Raw genomic sequence first — 18,755 nt, 5'->3', positions numbered from 1 at the left:
TTCATTCCCTCTCCTCCCCCTCCTCAGTTTTCTTATACCATGGTCGGGTACTGCAAGTATTATTCTTTTAACAACTTTCACTCTCCTTGATGTGGCCTTCCCTAGTTAAATTGGAGGTTCTTACCAAACTGAAGTAAAGGCTTTCTTTGGTCAGTTACTTAACGACATCATAGAAGACACAGCTAATAGAACATGTGTTTCTTTTTCATTGGTCTCAGGGGAAGTGTGGACAAGTTTGAGTTCTCCTCCAAGAACCTGGGTGACATCGCCAGCATCTGTCTTGGACATACGCCCAAGGACGGGAAGAAAGTGAAAGGCGAGGCCTACTGGATTGTGGAGGAGGTTGTCATCACAGAGAAGGAGCTGGGCAACAAGTGGGTGACTGTTGCCTCACCTATGACCTGTGCATGTCTCACCTCAGTGTGGTAACCTCAGACATGCAATAAACCTCCCTCCCTCCCGTTGCAGGTTCATCTTCAGCTGCAACGCCCCGATCCCCCTCTCCCCCAAGCGGGACGAGTTCCTCACCTTTGAGTGCAGCAAGGCCATGGAGAGCTTCGCAAGCAAGGCCCGCAGCCTTGTCCCTGTCAAGTATGAGATCATTGTCATCACTGGTGACGAAAAGGGTGCCGGGACCGACGCCAATGTCTTCCTCACCATCTACGGCTCCAACGGTGACTCGGGCCAGCGTCCAGTGCGACAGAAGTTCCGGAACTTGTTTGAGCGTGGGCAGACGGACCGATTCCTGCTGGAGATGCTGGACATGGGGGATTTGTTGCGGGTGAAGGTAGAACACGATAACTCACGTCTCTCTCCCGGTTGGCTGCTGGACCGGGTGGAGATCACCAACACGGCCAATGGGGTCACCACCATCTTCCTTTGTGGGAAGTGGCTTGACACCAAAAGGGCGGACGGGAAGATCTTCAGGGTTCTGTATCCCAAATACTGAGACCCCCAGCGGGCAGGAGAATCACCACAAACACGTTGAGTGGAGAAGAGCTCTGGTCTACTGGAGACCTTTAGAGATTCTCATTATCTCAACAAAGTTGAGATCTCAGGAACTTTTAACGTAAAAGTTGCTTTTATTTTTTGATGGATTCTTTTGTAAGAGTTTATTTGAGTACTAGGTATCCCATTCTGCAGCCTGTCGGTCAAGGACAAGCCATGATTACAGTGTACCTACGTGCCACCATTTGTAATATCATGAACAGTTTCAGAGTCAGGGATGATGAGTCCTTATCTGCTCGGATGTGACAGAGGTTTTTTATAAAATAATTGTTTTATACTGTGTTATGGAATTCTTTCCTCCACCGGTTGAATTTGGACAAAGGTAGAACCAGAAGACAATGGAATGTTTCAATCCCAATATCAAAAATATGTGATTTTATTTATAAGGTCTTTATTCTGCTTGCAAGCAGAGATACTCCTACCACAGGACTCTGAAGCACAGCTCAGTGATGTGCTGTCTTAAAGGGTCTAATGTGTGTGTAGTTAGAACATTGTACAGGTGGAGGTGAAACATGGTCAGGGTGGCCTCGGTCTGACATGGCCCACAAGCGCTGCTTTCCTGTCCTCGATCATCAAGCCATTCCTTGCCCAATAACACCCATTGCCCCTCAGTAGCTAGGCCTGGTACGTTTGTACAGAGACAAAAGCAACGCTTCGTATATTTAGACAGCAATGTAGGACATTTCTTATTTTTCAGTGTGTCTGTCAATAATAGTTCCCATATATTCCCCCTTAATATCTGTGGTGAGGCTGTGGGTGTAATTTTGTGCTTCTCAATTAACAGTTTCCTTATTATTATTTTTTTTACAAACGTTATGGCCTCATATTCTCCTCTCGATATGCTCCAACCCAGAGTAGTGGTGCTAACCAGTGCAGAAAGGGAGCAAGGAGTGGCTTTTGGAGATATGTAGACCTGGATTGAAATACAATTAGAAATGTGTTCCTGTGTGTGGGAACAGTCCATTGAATTAATAGACAGTAATTACACAATTTCAGCCCATTTTAATCAATTTATTACAAAAAGAGCACATACAAAAAGGATAATATACAAGCCATGAAATCAAATACAAATAAAAAAACAACAGTTTGGGTTTAGCGATGCAACTCCTTAAAACCATTATTATTAGTATTAATAAATAATAAAGTACAAAATTCCACCAAATGTGAATTCTAACATTTTACACATCATAATGCTCACTCAGCTCTTTATCAACACACTTAGCATCATTAATGAGCTATTGCTTTCATATTAATGATAAATAATTCTACTCTCCCATAAAATATCCTATATTGAAAAACATCGCGCAGTCACAGCTAAACAGCAGGTTTTCGTACAAAGATGGCGGCAGCCCTTTCACTGGCACTATATTTGGGATATTTTCTCTTCATTTTCTTCATTTTTTTTAGATGCAAGCAGCAGCAAAAGATTAATCCTCTGTAATATTAGTATTCTTTGTATATCTGCAAATATTTTTTTTTTTTACCATATATTTTTTTTAACCATTGAGAGTATATTCAAACCTGAGAAAAAACATGCATTTTAGAAAGGTTGTGCTTTAGAATCCTCTGTGTCTGTGTTTCCCCAGAGAGAGCAGACGGTGGGAGAGGAACATACTGGAAGGTTCTGAGCAGAGGGATGGACGGTGTGTCACACACAGCAGAGAAAAGATAGAGGAAACGGAGCAAAGAGAGAGGAAAAAGCAGAAAAAGCAGAAACAAAGAGAGAAGGAAAGGGAGAGTGATGGCGATACATCAAAGAAGAGAATCGCGGATGTAGGGTTTGTTAAGAAGAACACAGTGAAAGATGCCTCTGTCTTAGAAATATTTCCACATTCATGATTGGTAAAAACATACCTGCTGTACACTTGATGCTCTGTGTTGGAATGTGGTAGCCTAACTGATCTAGTATTTGGTAAGTAAAAGCAACATGGTGACAACCCATGTTTCCCCCTTCATGAGGAGAAACCACCTGTCCGGTAGACTTCTTAGAGAAGGAGTCGAGGAAAGAGGGAGCGAGGGGACAGTGCTTTTCATTAAAACTACAGTAGTACCAGTGTACTACTGTGCCATGGTGTAGGCCTCTACATCCTCCTGGCATAATGGTTTCTGGGAATATGAGTTCTACTCCTTCGTGAGATTGAGCCATAACTTAAATCTAATATGGAAATATCTCTTGACACTAGAAGCGAGGCACTTGATTGGCTTAGAACTACAAGCTGCTCTGAATTAGAAGGAACATACCTATCAGGAGACAGAGAGATGGAGGAACAGACCTATCAGGAGACAGAGAGATGGAGGAACAGCTAGAGAGGAAGAAAGCAGGGAGAGAGTGTATGGCGAGATAACGCAAGAAAGAAGATGCCAAGAGGGTAGAATTGAAAGGTAGAGAACGAGAAGCAGAGAAATGACAGAGTATACAATATCATAGACTATGATATAATATCAATAATAGTTATCATAATGAGAGCTCTACGATCGTAACTGCATTATGCCAGTGAGAGGGTTCCCTTGGTTAAACTAACAAGTGCAAAATGAGAAGAGAACAAAATGGTACAAACTAACAACAAAAAACCAAAACAACTTTCACTCCATTGCAGTTTGTCCACCAAGATCACAGCATAGGGGATCAGAGTAAATTTGCATTGAATGGAATGTAACCAGGATCCACAGCACCACATGAGAGAGAGAGAGAGGGGGGGGGGGGAGGAGCAGGAGGGATAGAGAAAAGAGAGAGCAGAGAGAGAGAGAGCTGACAGAACACAGAGAGACAGAGAGAAAGAGAAGGCTCAGATGCGGAGGAGCCCAGGATAGTAAACATATCACAGCAGACTCAGGGTTATAAAACAGCAGGGCATCTTACACTTTAGTCTCGGGGAAAAACAAAACAAAAAAAAACAACTGCATGCAAAGCATTCCCATTTAAACAATGCAAAAATGAGGTAATTGTTTTTTTATCATATTTTTTATCAGTTGTTATTTCTAAATAAATAAATTATGATTCAATTGCAAAAAAAAACTATACAAAATTAAATACGTACCCACAATATCTACAGTTAGTAATAAATTATGATTGTTAAATACTTAAGGCATCTCAACTGACAACACCCTGTGTAAACTATCAACAGTTCCCATAGAAAACTCCACTACAGGAGAAGGCAGCATCTCCACTGACAGTGCACAGGAGCCAGCAGGCCATGTCCTAATACTGTGACAAGGATCCCTCAGCCCACCAGGTATATAGGACCTGTGGGCTGGGACCCAATCTGTTAGACTACTCAGAGTCCTCAGTGCAATGGGTACAGTTGAGGGATGTTACAATCCAAAACATCCACTACAGGATAGGTATCAGTGAGGCCCACACTGATACGTAGTGGTAGAATAGTCATTCATTACAGAGAAGGAGGGGAAGGGAGACAAATCATCTTTTCTCTCCATTCATCGACTGTTGTACTTCCACGTGTTAACTCTTCCCTGCCTGGCCAGTCCCTGTGCACAGTGAGTGGGACACCATCTCCATCACACAACATTCTACATTGTTGTTCTAGCAATACAGCATAGCAACCAGCATAGCAACCACAAAGGGGAGATCTGTCACACACACACACACACACACACACACACAAAAAAACACAAGTTTATAACACACAAGCTCCTCACTGTCCAAAACACTGCGTGTTTGTTTATATATATCTAAATATACTGAAACCAAAAACGCAAATGCAATACTAAAGAAAGAGGTTGTTGCTATATCTATCATCACATGTGCTTGTTCTTTAGGCAATAAGGTAAACATCACAACAGGATTTCATCGTTGCCATGGGGACAGGATGAACACACGCTACGGGTCAGGGAGACAGCCAGTCACTGACATCGTGCTCATTTTTTTGTTTGTTTGTTTGTTTGTTTGTTAGTGTTGAGAAAGATAGTCACAGCTCAGATTAACTAGGTCATGCACAGACAACATCCCATCCCCCCCCCCGCCCATCCTACATCCGTACATTTTTTAGTTTTAGTTTTATTTACGCTAACACAACAGCCCAAGCCAACACTGAAACATGCATGTCACTACACTGCTCAGCCTGCATCACCTGTGCTGAGAGAGGCTGGGCGGGGCACAAGAGCTGCCGTTTTTGTAGCATCGGGCCTCCTCCGAGTAACCACAATGCACTGCACCTCACTCTAACATCGCACTGCTTCATTGGAAATGGGGATTTTTGTTGTTGTAGAATTGTATAACTTTTTTTTTAACTTCCCCCCTCTTTAAAAAATGTCCATTTATTTGGCTTTGTATTCTACAAACACTGCAATGGCCTTAACTTCTATAATTCCCATTTTTTACCCATGACACACACAAAACCTGAACTTTAGGTCTGCGACACATATCTAGACATTGGTCAAACTCTCACTGTAACCCACCAGTGAACACACCACGCCAGGTTCCGGTGCCAGAACAGCATAACAACAACGCATTTGGTTAATAAACACTTTGTAACCTGCGTGCTAGTCTCTCGGCCTCACAGATGACCTTGAACGCAGCCCTGGCCAAGGCTGGCCCACACTTGACACACAGTAGCAGGGGTAGCAAACACAGTCCTAATGACACAACACCACCAGTTCAGAGCTAATGTACAACTGTATTGCAAAGAGAAAAAGCTGGGTGGGTGAGCTCCCATGATTAACCATCACTGTGTCTGCTACTGCACTAACCACTAATGACCTGGAGGAAAACATGGCGGCAACGTTGAAAAAAGACATTGTTGTTTTCCCGCCCTGTCTATTGTGGCAGAATATGCTAAATTGTGTGAGAATTACTGTGTGTAGAAGGGTGGCAGTGGTGTAGTGTCTTCTCTCTTACTGTGTTAGATCATGGCTTATAGAACATGCTACCTACAGGACAACAGCCGAACAGCAATGACAGCCCACCTGAAATCAGCAAGCTACGAGATAACCCTGTGTATACAGTATACAGTGTGTGTGTGTGTGTGCGTGTGTGTGAGAGACAGCCTTTCGTGCATGTATATGTGTGAGAGACGGCTTTCTGTGTCTGTGTGTGTGTGTATGTGTTTGTGTGAGAGAGCAGAGAGAAAGCATTCTCTGTGTATCATTACGCCAGGGGGTGTGCTTCATCTGTCGGAGAGCGCGTCTCCAGTTCCGCCCCTCCTGTGGTTGTCCTGGGGGAGGCTCAGTGAAGCGTGAGTCTGAGGGCAATGATGTCACACGACCGCGTCTGGGGACATTTGGCAAAGCACCCAAGAGGGGGAGGGACCAGGTGATGGGAAGGAGCAGGAACCACGCCAGGGTGATCGACAGGGCCAGGCTCCGCCCCCGGGTCATCAGCTGTCAGGATTAAGCTGCGTCTCGATGTCGACTCGGCATATCGGACACTTTCTGCTGGAGGACAGCCATTGGTCCACGCAGCCCTGGTGGAAGAGGTGCATGCAGGGTAATCTCCTGAAAGGGGGCCAAGAGAAGGGGGCGTCGAGAGAGGGGTAGCGGAAGAGAGGGGGGATGGGTGGAGGGGGGGAGAGGAAGAGAAGAAAGCGAGTGTGTTATATAATGAAAACAAGATGCAACAATGCCCCTCGGTCTAGGTAGCCTTCCACAGCCCAATAGAAACACGCCCCATCAGCTCTCCTTTCCGATCCACGTCTCATCCCGCGGTGCTTTCCCCCGGTCTCTCCCTACCTCACGTCTTCCCCATCCTCCAGCATGGAGAGGCAGATCGTGCACTTCTCGTCCACGTCGGTCTCCTCTTCTTCCTCGCCGATTTTCATCTCCACCGGCTTCCTCTGTCAACCAAATACCAAATGTGGAGCATTAGTGTTGTTGCTAAGAGACAGGGTCAATAGAGGGTCCTTAAAGAGTAATGACTGAATATCATTTTGATTCAGCATTTCCTCCGTCCGAACTTCATTCGCCCTGCTTGTTTAATATATTAAATATGAATAAAATCTACGTTTGCGTCAAACTAAAATGGTTGCCGCTGTCTACACAAGATGGCTGCCACTGTACCTTCTTGTATTTGTGAGGGAAAGTGAACCTCTCGATGGTGGTCTGGACTGCTCCCCTGCTGACACTACCCAACCGGTCCTCAAGCTGCAGCAGTTCCTGGGTCACAGGAGGACATAGAGTCAGGTACAAAACACCAGACGGTAGCATACCACTTAGCATACAGAAGACCAGACAGTCAGAGCCAAAACAGCTGTGCCGCATACAGCAGCAGCAGCACCAGGATAAGGTCATCCCTGGATGGATGTGCTGCGATGTCTACACCCCATGTGGGTGAGGAGGTTGTGCTGTATGTTGACCCAGATGTGACCCAGGGGACGTGTCTGTTAGCCAGGTGTGTGTCATGGTGGAGTTTACCTCGTAGCTCTCCCGTACGGCCGAGGCATGGCGGGAGGGGTTGAGGCCCTGCAGGGCCAGCAGGTGAAGCTGGGGGTACGGGTAGTTTCGGATCTCATGGACAACCTGGCAGAGAAGCAAGAGACTGAACCGTCTGTGGTGTCGGACAACCAAATACAAACTGTCTGGTAGATACGATTTTAACGTAACCTCTAAAAACCGTAACAACAAAACTAAAGAAAGACAAGGATGAAACTTGTAAGGCTGGCGTCCCCCTGCCCCCACCTCTCACAGGCAGAAATCTGGAGTCATTTATTGAATTCATTTGCAAATGTTATTAAATATATATTTCATTTTACTGACTGACTATTCTTGCTCTGATTTGACCAATATTCAAATAACTGCAATTCCAGCATATTTGGTAGATATGAATCCACTGTTCTCTCCTTTTAAACCTAATGGAATAGTTGTAGTTGTTTCAATCAATATTAAACCCCCTACAAACTAAAGAAGAGGTCGACCGTAGCAGCCGAGGTGATCGTACCACTTGTGCAGAGTTGTTCCTGGGGAAGTGGTGCATTCTGGGAGATGCCAAGTAATGCTGATAGTGCTGTGGAAGCTGCTGGAGCTGATACTGGTGGTGGGAGAGTCCTGCATCCACACTCAGGTCCCTGCAGGGAGGGGGGGGGGGGAGAAAGAGAGACAGAGGAGAGGGAGGTTAGAGTACCCTGTGTGACATTGTTGTATCACTGTACACACACACACCACATCCTAAAAAATACACACACCTAAATCAACCTACTGCTCCAGGTTAGCTCATTTAACTGACAGTATATCTAGACAGACAGACATCTAAACCTCACAGCTTGGCCCAGCTGGCATGACAGACAGACAGCCAGCCATCTCCACAGGCACCTGGGCTAATCTCCCTCTGCCACTTACCAGTCTGTGCCCTCTGCCAGGTAGCGAGGCTGCTGCGTGGTGATTGGCTGCGGGACGTGGAGGGGCGGGGAATATTCGTAGCCTGAACGTAGCCTGTGAGGGTTCAGAGGAAGGCGCTCCTGTGTTCTTCTGCTGGGAGGAACCATGAAGACATGAGTATACCTGCATACGGATCTGCATCCACATACTCCAGTGGTTTAGTGTGTTTGTGAGTAAGTGTAAACAAGCATGTGTATGCACAGTGAGTGAGTGAGGGAAAGAACAAGTGGTTGGATGAGAGAGAGAGAAGAGAGACAGAGAGAGACAGATAGAGAGACAGAGGCCTGAACTTTAGGTCTGCGACACATATCCAGACATTGGTCAAACACTCACTGTAACCCACCAGTGAACACACCACGAGAGACAGAGACAGAGAGAGAGACAAAGAGAGAGACAGAGAGAGAGACTGGGTTGCACCTGGAGTGTGGGAGGATCCGGCGATGCTGGGCCTCCAGTAGCTGTTGCTGGATGAGGTATTGCTGGTGTAAGGCCTGAGGTAGGAAGGGGGGAGCTGGCACATCCTGGAACTGAGGGGGAGCCGGCAGGGCAGTGAGGGGCGGGTGATGGGCCGGGGCCAGGTGAGGGGCCAGGGGGCCGGGCTGGGGGGGCTGGTTGTGGTTGGCTGCGTGTCCCAGGGGAAATTCCCCTGGGAGGGGGGCCTGGGTGGCCCCCAGGTGAAAGTGTCGGCAAGAGGTAGCATGGCTGTGCTGATGCCTGGTGAAGTGTGCCCCTGGGGGAGAGAGTAACACACACAGCCAATCAGCACAGCGCAAGGGTAACCACCGGCCAATCAGAAACTTACAGTGAACATACTCCAGCCAATCAGACAGGGATAAGGAACGCAATCAGACACAATCAGACACAATGGGATCAATGAAAAATCAAGAAGGGAATCACTTTCAGACCGAATCAGATGGAAGAAAACGAATAACACAGAGCAAGCAAGGAGACACATTCAGGAACCAGCCTCACACAAGAAACATTTCACTCAGTCACAGCACTCATTCACATAGAGAGAACAGAAAAAGTGACCTCACCCAGGAAGAGAACACACACACATGGTGAAGCAGATGGGAGTAACACGACCCCCCCCCCCCCCCCCCCCAACCACAGAGTGACCTCTAACCCCTCCCCAGGCTGGAGCCAACTGTCCAGCGCGTGTTCTGCAGAGCTCCATGTTCAGTAGGAGTGAGGAGTCACTAGACAGAGGCCGGCCTTTGTCTCCATCTGATGACTGACGGCTTTAGTTCGAAATACTGAGGATGGGCTTATGGGCTTTCATGTCAGCTTTCTTCCACAGAAATTATCTCAAGGCTTCAATTATATTAAATACATTTAGACATTTTATTAAAATATATTATGAATAATCATATAAATAACATACATGATGAAATGTATCTATAGTAGTAAACCGTAGGGTCCTAGGGTACAAATGGAGGGTTTCAAGTTGACTACTGGATGGTCAACCCACATACAGTAGACTATGTATATTTGACCACTGGCTGTGTAAGTATTGACTGAAGTATTGACCCCCTTCAGTGTCAATTGAACCCCCTACAGCTGATTGACGATAGTACTTGGTGAAGTGCGTGTGTGATAGGTCATTGTGGTGGAGATGCCTTCCCAGTACTCTCTCATTTCAGCCTCTCTCAGTACTATTTCTGTAGCCTGATATTCGGAGGATCAGCGAATCATTCCACCATGTTGGAAGCCTCTTCTCAGCTAGCCTGCCTCCATCTCAGAATGTCTGGGACATTCCACCCCCCCACCCCGCGTGAAAATGACGAAGAGGGGGGAGGAATAGAGGGAGATGAGGTGGGGGTGGAGGAGACCGGAGGGGGAGGGTGAAGATGAAAATAAATTATGAAAAATAGCTGAGAGAGGAAATAAACAAAAGGTAGGGCGAGCCAGACATGACAGGAAGAGGAGGAGGAAGAGGAGAAGGAGGAAGAGGAGGTGACAAGAGCCTTGGACGGTCTGCCTGGACTTTGTGCTGAATCAGCAAGCCTCTGGACTGCAGCCAAACAATCAATATCCATTACGCCCAGAGGTAGTAGGAAGGAGGGAAGGAGGAAGAGGAAGAAGGGGAGCGCCGGAGGGGCAAGCAGCTGCTACTTCAGCCCCTCCTTACGTTCCCCCGAACCGCCTAAGACTTGGAACAGACACCAGAGTTGGTGGCGGGGGGGGGCGGGGGGGCAGCAGACATGTGTCTCCCATGTGAAAGACAGGACCAGGCTTTGGTGGCTGTGTCTGAAACAGGCAGGCCCACATGCAGGGTCCAGATTCTCAGGTGTCCAGAAGGATTCCAGTTCTCTGGCCCAGCCTGAGGTGTAGCAGGAGCCTCCGCCGGCATGACAAAGACGCCTTCGGAATGTCTATCAAAACGCATCTCTAAATGAACCCGGTGACAAGTGAGAGTGAAGAGATTTCGATTGGTTGAATGTCCCGAGGTAAATTTAGCGCCGGCTGTATGAAGGGGGTCGCAGTAGGTCTACATACAAGATGGAAGACATAACAGCTACCGCGGAGGTTGCTTCGGGTCAAATCCATTTTCTCAAACACGTTTTATTCTAGTTTCTACACGTCTAAGTCTGTAGCAGCATACGTGACTGCTCTGTCATAAGAGAGAAGAGGAGAAAAGGGAGGGAGAGAGCGAGCGAGCGAGAGAAGTGGAAGAGAGACCTAGAGTGGGCATATTTGCATGTTTTTTCTCTGCTACATTAGACCTAGCCTTGGGATGTGGGAAGTCAGTGAACCTTGGAGCTGTGTAGAGACAGGAGGGATGTCGGGCTGTGAAGTAGAGCAGAAAAGGTAGATTGGTCTGTGGGCATTGTTTGACCACCCCCCTGTTCCTATCAACAACAAGGGTTCCAATAAACATTTAGCCATCTACCGGTTTCTATGTAGAATGATATTGAGCACATAACCTACTGTGTGTCAACCACTGAATTTAGATGGAAATTTTGTTTATTATGCAAATCCAGGGTTGCAAGCTTAGGGTGTGACTACCTATTTACTCAGTGCCTTGAGAATTAGATCAATATTTGACATGTAGGTACGGCTATTGGATGAATGTGAATTCAAGAGGGCATATTGTTTCCAGCCTAGTCTACTGTAGACTTCCTCTATTTTTGATTATTGTTGACGCATAGAGTTTGGAAACCCAATTTTAAAACGTCAATTCTAATAAGCCTAATAGACCTATTAAATAGACCTAAATAATGTCATTATTGTGTGATAGCCCAATGCATAGCAGGAAGCCAATGGAGGATAAACACAGACTGTTAGTCATGACTTCATCATTTGGGCTCAGGCTCAGGGCATTCATATTTGACATGCTGCACCACCCTTAAGACAGCTGGACGAGTGTAGATCTCGGAATATTACTCAGTGTATGTTTGTCTGTCTGCTTGCAGATTCTCTGTCTGCCTGCTCAAAGCCTGTGTCTGAGCAGAGACCGCAAATCTCCTGACTGGTGCATATCGCGCCCCCCCCCCCCTCTACCCCCCCCCCCCCCCCCCCCCCCACAGCTTCCCCCCTGCCTCTCCCTCTCCCTCTCCGCCTCCCCCTCTCGCTCGAGCTGCGCCATCGCCCCCTCCCCCACCGCACGGCTGCTGCGGCATGGCGCCCTGCCTTGAGTGACAGCCCCGTTAAGCCCCGCCCCCCCGTGACTGCAGTAGTCTGACGTCCGTCTGTGTCCCTCTCTCCCTCTCCGCTCTCTCCCTCTCCCCCTCCCTCCACCCAATCTCCTCTCTGCAGCTTAATAATCACTGCTGCTTCTCTCCAATATAATCCCCCCACCCACCCCCCGCTACGTCTGCCTGCCCGCCCAGCCATGGAGGCTAGGAGAGCTGCCAGGGAACACCAGCACGGCATCGGTGAGCCCGGCCGCTCGGACGCAGCCTCTCTACGCTTTCTGATGGAGCGGAGGGAGGGAGAGAGTCCCCTTTTTAGCAGTGTCGTTGCCGTAGATCCTGGATCATCCTGGTGGCACAGGATGGAGGGCAGGTTGGTCCATTTAGAGGGCCCATGAGTTTAGACTACACCACTGGACCAAGTGTTCCGGCCATCATGCACTGTCAGGGTGAGTTGATGTAACAGTCAGCTACTTGGTATTGTACAGGCTTTACCAGGACAAGATAGTGGTCTAGGTGATTAATAACCTGCCACGTTCGGCCAGTATCTTACACCCATCAATCTCATGACAACCCGTCGATGTAATAAAAATAAAAAAATCCATTAATCTCTAATAGCTGACTATGTGTGCCACATTAATTAGGCCTTCTGCCATTGAAGCCAATCAGGCTGCCTTATACAATACCTTTGAAAGATCTTTTCTCCCAAATGATTCCCCAGCCTCTGAGTTTGCGTTCTCTGAGGTGTTTTCTAAAGAAGCTGACAAGTCTATTAGGAGGACGGCTAAAAAAACACATTGAAAATGTCTCCACCGACGTGAACAGACGGCCGGGACTGGGCTAAAGGCCCGGTTGATAATCTGAGGATGACCTTTCTCCCATTCCCCCCGGGAGGAAGCCCACAGCCCTGCCCTCAGAGCATTCATCTCACCAACATCCCCGTCACGGCCAGCACGTAGGCATGCGTCTTCTACGTCACGTGTGAAGACTCCTGGGTGATCGCTACCAGAAACATGGCTTGATAACAGGACCTCTCAGCAAGAACACTGTGCTCCTCCCCCCCCCCCCCCGCCCCCCTCAAGAAATGTATATTGTCGATTTGAATTCTTTATTATTTTTGGACCTAGGCTGTATCCTTAAATGGAGCCCTTCCAAAAGCTGGGTTGCTTGTGTAATGTGTGAAGGCTGTGTTCAAGAACAGCAGAGCAGAGGGACGTGGCGTCACCCTCGCAGCGTTTGGACCAGACTGAGATCAGTGTGTCGTGTGTGATGGCGATCGGGAGGGATTTCAAGGTGCATCGTTCCTGCTTCGGGGAGAGAAAGAGACAATTCGAATCGTAAAAGAGGAGCCAAATCGCCCAGCCACGCAAGTCACGGATCTATAAAAAGACATAGTCAAATGTCATTATTGGGCAAACGAATCAAGAGCCAATTGGTCTGTAAGGGTAACGTTGGTGCGGAATATTAAACGCTGGGGGGGGGGGGGGTAAGCACTTTGGAGACAACCGATCGCTAAAGGAGGGCCGAGACTGGCAGGTGGATGAGAGGAGGGAGGGAGTGGACGGTATCTCACTAAGACATCCACTGAACTACAAGAACCAAGAGGAGTGAGACACAGATGGAGTATGTACTGACGGAGGGGGGGGGGGGGGGGGGGGGGGGGGAGGGAGTGAGAGAGTGTGGAGCCTTGTCTGCATGTCTCAGTCAGAACTGTGCGTTTTCACAGTGGTGGGCCCCGAGAATTTCGGCCATCTCTAATTCTGAGATTCTGAGAAATACACCTTGAAGTGCCTCCACAAGAGAGCTGAGAGATGAGAGCACAGAGAGAGGAGGAGGAGGAGGGGCTGAGACTGCCTCAGTGACAGGGAGGGAGGGAGGGTACACACACATGAAAATCAGCAAAAAGCACACTGAAGGTTAGGAAAAATACTACAGTCTTTATTGGAAAATATTAGTGTATGTGGCACTGTGCGATAATAGTAATAATAATCATAATAATTTCATGCAAATAAAGACATAAGGCAAGGCTTGACCATGCTCTGTAGGGTTAACAGAACAGAAGCAGCATCCAATGAGTAGATGTGTATGCTAGAGCACAGTTCAGTACAGCAGGGACAACTCTCTACACAAAGATCAACATTGGAATCTGCTGTTCGCTAAACGTGGAGGTCAAAATTGAAAATCAAAAGAATTGGAAAATAAAATGATCATGCATTAGGATTCTAATACAAGGAACGTAAGGTCGAGAGATAGAGAACCACAACCAAAGAATAAAGACATTTCTGAGACTCTAGAAAGGTTGTACTACAGCAGTGCAAGGTTATACACATCCCTGTAAAATGGATAGCATTCTGGCGGTGTGCACTTAGACTGACAGCGTTTGGGGGGGGGGGGGGGGGGTTGGGCATGGTAGTGGTGGACCACAAAAGGGAATTTTAATCGGTGGGTTAAGTTAAGTCTCACCGATTTGCTAAACAGGGTTCATTCAATTACCCAGCACAAAGGTTTATAAACATAAATAGGATCATGGCCAGCTTTCCAGACAGTAGAACAGGTGCAGCTGACCATGGGAGGTGGGAATTTACAAATAATTTGGGAAATAGCAGCATGCTAATATGCTATGCAGTTTATTGTCATTATCAGCCAATTGGTTAATAGTTGTTAGGGATGATTGAATTTGTATATGGGTGTGGGCGGGGAATGATTGTATGCTTGTGAGAGGTCACACGAGTACAGGGTCTGAATTTGGATGTACAGTACGCTGGTACAATGCATCTTTGGAAAGGGAATGGAGAAGGACTATTAAGGAATTCGATCAAGCTTGGCTATAATCGAACCAGGACAAAATGTATCCACTTTACAGAAATTTACAGCAGAATGTAGTCTAACCACACTGAATGGGAAAAATCACAATGACATTTTTGTAGTAAAATCTAAATGCTACAATGGGTTATTTACTAAAGAGCAACATGACAGTTTAAATAAAACACAAACTGTTTTCTATAAGAAGGTGTTATTCTTTAGTCTGTTACACAGAAGGATACGGTATGAGAGGGAACTTGTTTTTAAATGCCAATGTCGTCTTCAGATGAATAGAGAAAATGAGGAAGAAGGGGTTCACAATACAGCTAGATGCAGCGAACAGGCAGAGGCTACGGCAGACAGCAGCAGGATGATCATTAGCTACACAATGGAGGGGGACAAAGGTCTGAGAAATGCGGAATGTGGAGCCAGCCTCGATACTATGAAACAGGAAAAAAGAACACAAATAAAAGCACAATGAAATCATTGGTGCTACTGCATGTCTTCTTTTGTTTTTGTTTTTTTTAAAGTGCAGGTCATACTATTATTACATAATCAGCACAGATAGCCTACTGCATGGAGAATGTTTGGTCTATTTGGGATACTTATGTGATGGTGATTCCGATCCAGCAAAATGTCAGTAAATGTTCTATTTCCAAGTAAATTTTTTGAAAACATGGTATTTTTGTGTTATGGTGGAGAGGCGTTTCAGCGTGTTTAGGGTGGATTTTACCATTAGGCTAAATTGCGATGCTTTACGCCGATCGTAAGCCATTCATCTCACATGAGAATATTCCGACTCCCACATTGCTTAAGTGCCCATGTGTACCAATCACTTGTGGACTCAACACTGGCGTTCATCAATTTTCTGATTTCATAATTAATAGCAGTACTTCGTCTATAAGCAAACTACATTTAGTGTCGGGTAATTCAACAAAGGCTTGTTGGTGATAGCATCCCCACCATACAAAGCGGGTAAACAATCATTGCATCATGTCAGTGTTCGCTCACCAGCTGCTTGGGCAGAAATACACAATAGCACAGCCAGATCAGAGATAAATTCCCCGTAACACTAGTGAGCTACATCACGTAGCTAGACCGTAGCTAGCTATCTAGCGTAACATAAATTAAATCTATCGTTCATAATTTTGAAGAGCTTGCACAGAAGGCTGGTTGTTGCGACCGTTAGTGCTGTAGCTAAACATCGGCCACTGACTGGCTATAGATAGTACAAGCTACCGCTAGCTATTTAGCCAATATAGGCAGTGGCTAACAGCTTATTGCCAGCTTGAGTGACAGGATGGCTGGTCAATATGACTGACAACGCAAGGAATTTGAGTACCTCAATAATAAATAATCATTAGCTAGCGACGTGTGTCTATATGATAAGAACAATAACTAGCTAACAATCTTTACTGAAACCCCGATTGTAACATGGCAATATTCTCCAACTAACAGGATCGTTTGTTTGCTGCCGTCTAACGTTAGCGTAGCAAGCTTGTCTGGCTATCTAGCTAGCTTCTAAACGGAAACGCACAGCCTCAAATGACAGCTGCTTGGCACAGCCAACGTTAGCTACTGTAGCAAGCAATATTTACGTAACCGTCCAGAGACTCGGACAAGAACATGAAAATGTGTTAGAATAAAAAGATAACCATACCTCTATTTCTAACAGAGCCAAAGACGGGAAGAACCAAATATCCGACATGTACCAACACCATCCTGGGTCCTTTGTTGTAGCAGTAGCCTGCGAGACAGATGGTCCATGGAAATGGTCCCTTCCAATCCTTGCACATTCAACTGCACACGCAGTGCTCTCAGCTGCCTCGCAGACAAAGACAGAATGAACCAATCAATGAACACCTCGGCCAAGGACCTTCTTCCTGTGGCACCCAGTAAAGCCAATCAGATCTGGGTATAGGGCTACGAGTCTTTTCTGAATTACAAAGAGGTAGTAGAGATGTCAGTAAAAATCTGTGAAATGCTCATCATACTTTCGTTTGGGTTATGTACTTTTACAAATATGCAGCTTGTTATTGTGTCAACAAGTGACATTTGATGTGAATGATGATGATAATAGGTAAAATATCCGTACGGTAGTAGCCTATATACAAGCAGCTTTTTAGAGCTTTCACGACCATTATTAAAGAGTGGGGTCTGGCATTGGAACAGATGGGTAGGGGAGGTGGACGGGGGAGGGGAGGTGGTCACGAAAATCCAACCCCATATGCCACTCTTCTCACCACAACGCAAAGGATTGCACCAGCCTCCAACCCACCAGCATGAGCTTCTGGTCTCTCACACAAAGACCCCCAGAGCTGTTCTTCTCCAGCAGCGCTGGTCTATTGTTTACGGAGACAAGGCACACGCTGCTGCATCTGGTATAACCTCACCTCAACCATACACTATCAATTCAACTTTATACTCTCTCAATTCATGTTACTGCCTATTGTCCTATTCCCACTATCAAACCGACCCTGCCGTTAAAGTACGAGGACATTAACCCCCGTCATCACAAGTCAACTGAGTCGATGGGTTTTAAAATTGGATTAGAAACTGAAGAAACAAACCACAGGGCACATGCAGACAGACACGCATTGGTTATTGTACAGAAATGAGGAATACTGTGACATACGGAATATCTATCAACACATGGCCCTCTGGTGGTGGAGTCAACACTTGGTAGTCATGTAGGCTGTCGTGTGTATTAGTGCTTTGGTCGCGCGTTACAAAATCAAAGTCAACAATATTCTCCAAAAATCATAACACATAATTTTGTTTAACCATTTCTTTTCATGAATAATGAAAACTGTATAGACATTCAAGCAGACTGGAACCAGTGGTGCCCATGGGAATTAGCATACAGCTGAAGACCTATGCAGGGGAAAACAGAAAGACTCGGGGGTTGGGGTTAGAGCAGGCAGATTGTCATGGCCTCAGGGATCTCATTGTGCTCTCAATTGGAGCCAACACATCACCCTAGTGGCAGGTGCCTCACCCACAACCTCTGACCCTTTCTCTTTGTGGTTGAGGGGGTCATATTGTTTATGGGTACGAGAGTTGTCTAGACTAGCTGGCCACAGGGTAGAGCGAGACAATGAGAGATCCAACCCCCAACCCCCCTCAGCAGTGCACAGGCACATACTTATACACCGTCTTGCTAACACACACACACATGATTGTGCACTTTTATAATACCAACACCACCTGCGAGGTTAGGGGTCACTATATGTGCTCATCTCACTGATCTCAAAGCAAACGATAACGCTAGTTGTCATATGGCACGAGAGTGAAGTAGATGAAATAAAACAACACACTCATACTTTAAATAATACTTTATTTCGTTTTTTAAAATAGTTTCCTTTTGTTCTACATACATATATTTTCAAGAAAGTCAGGGTCTTGCAGAAGCAACAAAAAATATCAACACATCTTTTTGTTAATTTAAAATACTGACAGTAAATGAAAATAACGGAACAAAAAAAGATTACATTAATGAGGGAGAATATTGATATTTGACTTGAAATGTAACAAATGGTATGTGCAACCATATTCAGGCATTTTTGCCATAATTTCTCACAGAAAGCAAACCACTGAACCCAAGGCATGAGCGAATGTTTCTCCTAACAGACATAATAATAATAATCATGATGAGAAGCTACAAAACATGAATGGTTTTAGCAGGTTTGCATGCAAGGAGGTCTGAAATCCTAACCTACATTTCAGTGCTAGCTGAAAACAGCAGAAAGGAACTGGCCAGTGAGGAACCAAAAACAGTGATGGTGATGAAGTTCAAAGTAAATATGATGTCATGGTAACGCACCCCTGTGTATACTCAGACAGGGAGCAATGATGTTAAAACATTCAATTAGAGATGAAATTCATATACCCATCACAAAAGAATTTGGTTAAAAAAAAAAAAAACATACAAGAGCTGAAAATATATTTTGTACGTGAAAAGGAAAATATAAATGGTTAGTTGAC

General features: G+C 46.0%; 2 protein-coding genes across 5 annotated transcripts in view; one reads left to right on the top strand and one right to left on the bottom strand.

The window, feature by feature from the left end:
* loxhd1b (lipoxygenase homology PLAT domains 1b) overlaps positions 1-1,182 on the top strand; it is a 28,545-nt gene extending 27,363 nt beyond the window's left edge. The window contains exons 42-43 of the mRNA XM_047045394.1: positions 219-374; positions 469-1,182. Coding sequence (XP_046901350.1) covers positions 219-374; positions 469-949 — 637 coding nt within the window. The 3' untranslated portion in view covers positions 950-1,182. The remainder of the gene's footprint in view (positions 1-218; positions 375-468) is intronic.
* Positions 1,183-1,998: 816 nt separating this feature from the next.
* On the bottom strand, positions 1,999-16,857 carry LOC124484154 (E3 ubiquitin-protein ligase RNF165-like). Of its 4 annotated transcripts, none has more exons than XM_047044918.1 (8): positions 16,432-16,764; positions 8,752-9,064; positions 8,296-8,427; positions 7,898-8,024; positions 7,375-7,479; positions 7,021-7,104; positions 6,694-6,797; positions 1,999-6,459 (listed from the first exon to the last, which is right to left on the bottom strand). In XM_047044918.1, exons 1-8 carry the CDS (start codon positions 16,565-16,567, stop codon positions 6,342-6,344), a joined length of 1,119 nt encoding a protein of 372 aa, XP_046900874.1. In that variant the 5' UTR covers positions 16,568-16,764; the 3' UTR covers positions 1,999-6,341. The 4 variants fall into 4 exon arrangements, 3 of the variants coding, with proteins under 3 accessions (XP_046900874.1, XP_046900872.1, XP_046900873.1); XM_047044916.1 differs by having other exon boundaries at positions 7,021-7,116; positions 16,432-16,761; XM_047044917.1 differs by having other exon boundaries at positions 7,021-7,116; positions 8,296-8,424; positions 16,432-16,753.
* Between the last annotated feature and the right edge of the window lie 1,898 nt (positions 16,858-18,755).

The sequence above is a fragment of the Hypomesus transpacificus genome, chromosome 22 (genome assembly GCF_021917145.1).
Source record: "Hypomesus transpacificus isolate Combined female chromosome 22, fHypTra1, whole genome shotgun sequence".
Classification (NCBI taxonomy): domain Eukaryota; kingdom Metazoa; phylum Chordata; class Actinopteri; order Osmeriformes; family Osmeridae; genus Hypomesus; species Hypomesus transpacificus.
Note: the sequence above shows the minus strand (reverse complement) of the source record. Positions and strands in the feature narration are given on the sequence as shown.